General features: G+C 36.8%; 1 protein-coding gene across 2 annotated transcripts; it reads left to right on the top strand.

Moving 5' to 3' along the window:
- The first annotated feature begins 574 nt into the window (after positions 1-574).
- Positions 575-7,687, top strand: hsd17b1 (hydroxysteroid (17-beta) dehydrogenase 1). 2 transcript variants are annotated; one of them, XM_041970114.1, is made up of 6 exons: positions 575-608; positions 3,771-3,932; positions 4,016-4,195; positions 4,294-4,387; positions 4,517-4,700; positions 5,622-7,687. In XM_041970114.1, exons 2-6 carry the CDS (start codon positions 3,782-3,784, stop codon positions 5,775-5,777), a joined length of 765 nt encoding a protein of 254 aa, XP_041826048.1. In that variant the 5' UTR covers positions 575-608; positions 3,771-3,781; the 3' UTR covers positions 5,778-7,687. The 2 variants fall into 2 exon arrangements, with proteins under 2 accessions (XP_041826048.1, XP_041826040.1); XM_041970106.1 differs by lacking the exon at positions 575-608 and adding an exon at positions 3,299-3,448.
- Positions 7,688-8,200: the final 513 nt, after the last annotated feature.

Here is an 8,200-nt window from a genome sequence, read left to right as displayed (position 1 = left end):
TCCTGTTACAGCCATGATGATTTTACCAGGACAGACTAAGCCCCACTGCATCTTCATTACCTTGTGAAAAACACACTTTGCATTTCTCAGGGTCTTTCTTTACCCTCATGAAGTATAATCGTGATTAGCTCCATGGTTTTAGTACAGTATAATTTGTCAAAGGCACATCTCTCATCAGTTGGCACATTGGCACAGAAAAGAATATAGTTTCAGCTTTTTGGTTTGGATTTTAGCATGCAGGAACAAATTCTCAGAGGTGGGAAAATTTTTTCATATATTACTTTAGCAGGCATCCTGTCGGGCCTGATGTTCCGAGAACAGATGATTCTTGCCATTTTTACCACAGGGTTACGCCTAACTGCAGCACATGCAAGCACAGCACTTCTTCCTCAGACATTGACAGTGTAGCTACTTATAAGAATAAATAAATTACTTAAAACCAGAGCTAAAGAAAATTATGTCCCAATATTAAAAGTTTGATTTGATATATGTACAGCAACTGTACATCAGGACTGATACTTCCTCTTATGAAGAAAAAAAAAAAAATCCCCAAATGAAAAAAGCTATTTCTTTTTCCTCATACCAGCTTGAATAATCACAAAAATAAGGTAGGCCAAACTACTTTTCTGAAAGAAAAAATCTTGATCTTATCCACTTCAAAATTCCATTGAATACTTTTGTAAAACTATGGTGAGATAACTCGCTTCAAAAAAACACCCACGCTAGATAAAAAAAAAAGTCTAATCTATGTTTGTTGTCAGGTATATGACATTTTAGCTTCACCACAGTCACCACAGCTCATCTTCAGCTGTTTCACTTCTGCTCATTACTCTCACATAGAACATCCTGTCATGTACATCTGCTTCTGTAGCCGCTCAGTGTTACTAACGTACAGATACCGTACTGTGTCTACACTGTGCACCCGCTGAATGTGTCTTCTCTGTACTCGCAGCCCTCTACAGGGTGAGCACATGAATGAACTGACACCAGGGAGCTGTTAAGCTTTTCTTTCTGAGGCAGCAGAAAATACTGCTGTTACTGTTTGCTCTGTGGCTTTGCTGCAAAATCTATGAGCATGGGCCACATCAACTATCTAAAAGGCCTTTTACTTTTCCCTAAAGAAATACCACAGACATGTGGCTGTACATGTGGGATTTCTTTCCTCTTTCTCTAAGCAGCTGTAACGTCTTCAAAACCAAGTTTACTCTTGTGATGTGGGCCAGTCTCACCAAAAAGCCATTTTAAATCCTTTTCCAGTGCACTTCCTGTAGACCTCTTGATAATTACTGGGCCACAAGGAGACTGTAGGTCATGTGTGTGGGGAATCTTCCCAGTTGAAATAGACCATAGACTTTACCATGCTACCAGAATAGACTCTGACAAACTAACTGATGAAGTGCAGTCCATCTTTCTCAGTGCTGGCTGGCTTATGTTGACTACAGAAGAGGGCTAGGAAATGAGATAAAAACAACTTAGCACAGAATCTGTTTGAATTTGTTTCTGACTTTTTTGCAAAAGAAAAGCATTTCAGAATCAATATCCATACTTTTATTTATTAAATCAACAATGCAACATGCATAGATGGAAAAGAAAAAAGTGTGCTTTAATCAGGCTTTGTGATGCTTTACAAAATAAACATTTAGGTGCACAGCAAAAAAACTAAAGGATCCATACAATATCATAAAACAGCTAGAATCCAGTAATGATTCAGGTCAGTCAGTTCAAGAACTTAAACAATGCTCGGGAGCAGATATTTGTGAGAGGTTCAAGGCCTGCTGTTATCTGTCCTCCAGACACTGGGACAGCAGCCAAACTGATGCCATCTCAACGGGAGGAACTCAGCAAAATGGCAGGAAATTCCTACTTGGTTTGCCCCATCAGTAGAAGAAGTTCTTTTGAAACCAGGCTGCTGACGTGTTACATAAGGATGCTAATTTTTCTTACCAAGAAAAAACCAAAAGACTCATCTATAGGATAATATACATGTAAAATAACTATTTAGATAAAAAGGGGGAATGTTACAAAACAAGGAATGCCCTTAAATTGTACTGCTATGGATCTTGTTCACAATATCAGCAAAACTACTAGTTATCAGTGCATGCTACAAGTCAATTTATACAAGAGCTATTTCAGTTTAAAAAAGTTTCATATAGCTTACTCTTGGCATTTCCAGAGGAAGAATAACGTGCATTTCACGCAGTAACTGAGCAAAACATAACAGAAGTTGCGCTAATTTGGTTAGGGTAGATGTCAGTGTAGTAAAGCAAACGGTGGCTTAGAAAGAGCTAGAGAGATGAATCATGTATACCTGAAGCTTTGCTGCCACCTAGAGACAATTCACTTACACTGTATGTGCATGAAAAAATCTCCCCATCATTCATTGTTTTTGTCCAGGTGTTGAGAAGAACTGTTTGTGTCAAGACATAAAATTAAATTCCATTAAATTTGCCTTTGAGCTGGAAAAAAAACAGCTTTTTCTTGTGCTTTGTAACAGTTATTATTATTATTATTATTATTATTATCTATTTTATTTTATTCATTCATTTTTTAAGGTCCCGGAGGCTCATTTATTCCAGAAACAACATGAAAAACAAACAAACAAACAAAAAACAACCTCGATATTTAGATATTTACACTGTCATATATGCAAACTACATCCAAGACATTTTTTAAATGTCTATCTGCAGAAAAACCGAATCACAACCAGCTGATTTAAAAGGAATCCACTAATATCAAACTTGCCCCAAATCACAAGATTTCCAATTTAGAGAAATTCCAAGTATAACACTTTAAGCCTAAAAGCCTAAAACTGAAACCCACTGAAGCTCTTAGAGGCCTTGGGAAGCAGTGTGACTTTACTTGTTGTGTGGTAGGACATACTTTATGATCTTGTGCTGCCATCTGGTGCTTGTTGAAAATCAGTAACAAAATCAGGGCCACTGAACCAGGAATGAACACTTTTATTAACACTCAATTATTAGCCCAATAATAAATTGCGCTAAATTTATTAGAAAAAAAAACACAGTTTTGTACCTCAGAGAAGGTAGTGCAAGTTTAATATATTCTTAGAATATCACACACTCTAGCAGCTATCAATTCTTTTTCTTGAGATTTCATCAACTCACCCATAGACAAAGCACTGTTTCCCACACACCTCAAACCAAACAGATTATACTAACAAGGACATGGGAAAAGATGGAAGGACTGCAGGTGGTTGATAACAGGCTGATGTTTAGGATAAAGTGACCTTGCAATACGCTCAGATGAATTTCACATGAGTCCATCCAATTGTCGGGCTTATTCTTTGGTATATGCACTGTGGGGTAGCTGCTCTGATCTGAAGGGAGCTCCATGGATAAGAAGGTGGTATTGGTCACAGGCTGCTCCTCTGGCATTGGTCTCAGCCTGGCTGTCCGTTTGGCCTCTGACCCCAACAAAGCATTCAAAGGTAATTGCAGTTGCTCATGATTCTTATTTGGTTATTCTTCTTTCTGGGGATCTTCAATTACATCAGGAACTATGCAATTAAAAGCTTTGAAACTCAGTGACACATTGTATAGGGCATTATGTATTGTATTGTTGTAATACTGAACTAAATAAGTGGCACATCACCCAGACTTGTACCATCTACACTTATGGTGCAATAGATAAATCATATACATGTTGCTTGAAAATCATAGATGTTTCCATTTTTAAGTTCTGCTTGAAATAAAAGTGCGAATATTTATCTTGCAAATAGTAAAACATAATATGAAGTGCTTTCTGTTCAGTCTATGCTACAATGAGGAACCTGGCCAAGAAGGAACGTCTTTTGGAGTGTGTGAAAAGCCTGCACAGAGATACCTTGGAAATACTCCAAATGGACGTGACTGATCGACAATCTATCCTGGATGCAAAAGACAAGGTTGTGGAAAAACGAGTGGACATTCTGGGTATGCGCTATCAACAACGTATTCTAGTCAAGACTAGATTCGTTAGGATGTAATTTGCACGGGTTTGTTCTCTCTATTTGCAGTGTGCAACGCTGGGGTTGGTTTGGTGGGGCCCTTGGAGGTGCAGTCTTTAGACTCAATGAGGCATATTCTGGAGGTCAACTTCCTTGGTACTATCCAGACCATACAGGCCTTTCTGTCAGACATGAAGAGTCAGGGCCAGGGCCGCATTCTGGTCACTGGCAGCACTGGAGGGCTTCATGGTGAGATGAACAAATAAGCGATGGATCAATTCCTGTTAACAATGATCTGCATGTTTGATAGAAATAATTTAGGCAAATTTACTCCCTTTAACTCACAGGTCTCCCTTTTAATGAGGTGTATTGTGCCAGTAAATTTGCAATCGAAGGGGCATGCGAGAGTTTGGCAGTACTCCTGCAACACTTCAATATTCAGTGAGTTTTAAAATGTTTAACCATTTGAAAGCCATTTGGAACTATTTCTATTTCATGTATTTTTATTTTATTTAACTGCAAATGTTATTGAGGATAAATTGCTCACACACAGACTCTTTCAACCTGCAGTGTAAGTCTCATTGAGTGCGGTCCAGTCAACACTGACTTCCTGGTTAACCTGCAGAAGGCAGAGCTTGGGGATGCATGTCTCCAACAGGTTGATACCAAAACTTTGAGTCTGTATGAAAAATATCTGCAGCACTGCAGCTCTGTTTTCCAAAATGCTGCACAGGATGCTGAAGACATTGCAAAGGTAAGTAGAATATTCACAGCATGATCATGTCATACGTTCAGTCTATTTAGTGAAACTAAATAAATTGTCCAGCCGTCACAGTGAGCATAAGTTGAGTATTCATGAGCCAATTCCTCACTGTGTATCACTGAACATCTGTTAGATCTTGTGCTCATGCACTGGTAATGGAAACTCTTTTAGATATGCACATTGCATATCAATATGTTTATTTTAATAGTTGCTTTTCAGGTAATAATTTCACAACTACCAACTTATGGAATAGGATACAAAATTAAGGATTGGTGAACACAACACTGAGTCATGAGAAGTAGATCTAGAGTATCTCTGAAACTTGGAAAGCTTCAATAAGTACTGAATACTCACCCTCATCAGTTATACAAAAATCTTACACAGAAAGATGTGAAAAAGAAAAGATGAGGCACTGTTTATACATTAACCCTTTGATGCATAGTGTCCACTACAGAGGACACATATTTAAAGGCTGTTTTTAAACGTATGCATGGGTGTGGATCGTACATTAACAACTTCACTGGACATTAGTGAGTCACCAATACTCTGCCACGTATAAAGAATAACTACATTTGATAAAGTATATATACATACATTGTAATTACCAAGTTTGCCTCAGTGATAAACAGGACAAGAAAATGATTCAAGTGTTTTTATAAAAAATTATATTATATTAATATTACAAGATATTATTTTATGAATATTTTCATAGATCAAATAGAAAAATCAATACACTGAGTAAAAGTTAAAATTAGATTTAAAACAGAAAAACATCAATGTGCATGTCTGCAGAAGTAAAATATTTTATTGAGAAAAATGTACTATTTTGTAATAATTCATGCAACAGAGGGTTAAATAAATAGATTGAAATAAACATCTCTCTACTATTGTGTGTTTGTTTTCATTCTCAAGGTGTTTGTAACTGCCATCCAGTCACCCAGCCCTGCATTCAGATACTTCACCAACACCGTCATGCCACCTCTCACCAAACTGAGGCTCACAGATCCAGATGGAACACAGTTCATCAGCTCCATGAGCAAGCTCATTTTCTCAGCTGACGAACAATAATTTTCTACATGCATTGTTTTCAGCACAGCTTTAATTCAGTAGATGTTGAACTTATGTCCAGAGGTTGAGATATAGCTTTTCCAAATTTAGCTCTTGGAACAAAGTATGCCCATTAAGTTTTGTAAGTGGCTCTGTGTTCTATTTTTGTGTCTCGCTTATCCCTTAGTGGAGAAATATTTGATAAGAATTCTATTTTTTGCATCAAGTGAAAGCACAGACTTTGCATTCCTCTTTGTTTGACAGTAGTCTGTCTCAGTTTGCATATCCTTACTGGCATTGTTATGCTTCTTAATGCATTCTTACCTTATTGTTAAAGTGGAAATATTTAAAAAATGTACTTGTGTAATCTTTGATATGCTATTTTAAGCACACAGGAACAACTTAAGGTCTACTTTGAAAGCATATGTTTCTCTAAAGCTCCAAGTGTTTTTTAAGTTGTTGCTGGCTAAAATACATGTCTAAAATGCCTAATATTGCAGCAAATTATATAAAAGCGCATATTAATAAATAAAAGATTTAAATTGAACTTACTTTAATAATGCATTTTATGTGTAGAAAAAGTATAACAGTAAGTCAGTTACCAATGTCATGCAGTGAAATTTGTGAAACTCTTGTATCAATCAGCACAAACAAATACATTAAAAAGAAAATCAGTAGATAATGTGATTAAAGATAACAGAAACAGAGGATGACCTGCAGCTTTCTCTTTCATCAGAAAGCCAAAAATGTCTGAAATCAAAGAAAGTTAACATTTATCTCGTGTAATCTGAATCAGTACAGACTACAAAGATGATGTCAACTAACTGTTGGACTTTTCAACATGAAACAACATCTGATACCTTTGTAATACTTGGCTCAGACTCCAGAGCAGGAGTGTGTTCTGTTTTAACAAGAGACAGGTTATCCTGTCTGTACATCTACGTGTTGCGTTTCTGACCAATCTTTGACAGGATTGACTTTGGCCCTTAAATCCTTCCCTGATAAAGTGTCCTAATTCCTTACTGAAGGTCCTGAATTGGATCCTACATTACTGCAGTGTTACCACACAGTCACTTTGTAAAACAGCACTTGGAGGTGAATTAGCCTCTCAGAAGAATTAGGGTTGGGTAAAAACTTTTGTTAAATATAAAGAAATTAGTTTTATTTTTGTGCGTCTGCTTTAATCACTGTGAACGTCAATTCAATGACCTTTATTCCTCTGTAGAACCAAAGTCCAGGTTCATCATGCGCACACCTATCCTTTAGCCAGCACATGGAAAATTCTTGAAATGCCATGAACCTGATTGGTGAGTCAGTCACAAGTAACACACACGTATATGTGTTGCTCTCTCTCTCTCTCTCTCTCTCTCTTTACATAAAATGTAAACAGTTTTTATGCTAGACTGATATTATATCATGTCATGAATAAAGGCCATTTAAGTAGAATTATGCATTAGTAATCCCTTAATTTCAGACAGTATAACTTGAAGAAAATCCAACAACAGTTGTGGGTAGACTGCAACACAAAATGTCAGTGTCTCAGTAACTTGTCATGTGTTAGGTGTTGGCTTGGTCTGATCATGTCAAAATGTGGACGAAATGACGAAGAGGACTGTTTACGCATACGTTCTCGTTGAACCAGAACATTTAGTAGGTCAGTTCATGGTTCAGGCACTTCTTTTGGTGTTTTTTTCCCCCTTTGGTTAATCACCTTGTCAAAGAACAGTATGTTCTGCAACAAGAAAACAAACAGTTGTAGATGTTCATTCAGAAATTTAGAGAAAAAGTCTGATTAATTCACATGTAAAGGTTATAGTATAATCTTGATCCAATGGGAAAGTAGTCCCAAAATTTTGAGTGGTAGTGTATGATAATGTATATATATATATATAGAAGGAGATAGAGAGAGAGAGAGAGAGAGAGAGAGAGAGAGAGAGAGAGAGAGAGAGAGAGAGAGAGAGAGTTTATGAAGAGGGTTAAAATAAAATGATTGAACTAGTATAATTTATACATGTCACAACAGTTCAAATAAAATATTTTCACTATCAATGTATTTATCTGTTGTTTTATGTTGTATTACAACACCCCCAACACCCACCCACCCACCCACACACACACCACTTTCCCTAAAGTCACATATTTGTTCACACAAACATAAATTCCAAAGAGCTGAGCAGTGCTGGTACTAAAGTATTGGCATTTTAATATATTGGCCAGATGATTAATATACCAGTGTAATTTGACTAATACATTAAAGTACAAATCTAGAAAACTTTCAAACCTGGTTTATGAATCAGAATTTGTGAATTTCTTTGCTTACTTTCCCACCTCATCAAGCGTATAAATAAATTTAAAACCCACCCATGAGCTGTCTGATTGGCCAGACCTCACGGCTCCTGCTCTTACGTAAGATACTTTCCTTTTATGGAAGTAGAGCGATTGCT

This window comes from Melanotaenia boesemani, chromosome 2 (genome assembly GCF_017639745.1).
Source record: "Melanotaenia boesemani isolate fMelBoe1 chromosome 2, fMelBoe1.pri, whole genome shotgun sequence".
NCBI classification, from domain to species: Eukaryota; Metazoa; Chordata; class Actinopteri; order Atheriniformes; family Melanotaeniidae; genus Melanotaenia; species Melanotaenia boesemani.
The sequence above is the reverse complement of the archived record's forward strand: the minus strand, read 5'-3'. Positions and strand labels throughout refer to the sequence as shown.

Coding starts and splice junctions, on each gene's coding strand:
- hsd17b1 (XM_041970106.1), top strand. CDS start 3,352: ATGGATAAGAAGGTGGTATTGGTCACAGGCTGCTCCTCTGGCATTGGT. Junction 3,449..3,770: donor CCCCAACAAAGCATTCAAAG/GTAATTGCAGTT, acceptor CTTTCTGTTCAG/TCTATGCTACAATGAGGAAC. Junction 4,196..4,293: donor CAGCACTGGAGGGCTTCATG/GTGAGATGAACA, acceptor TTTAACTCACAG/GTCTCCCTTTTAATGAGGTG.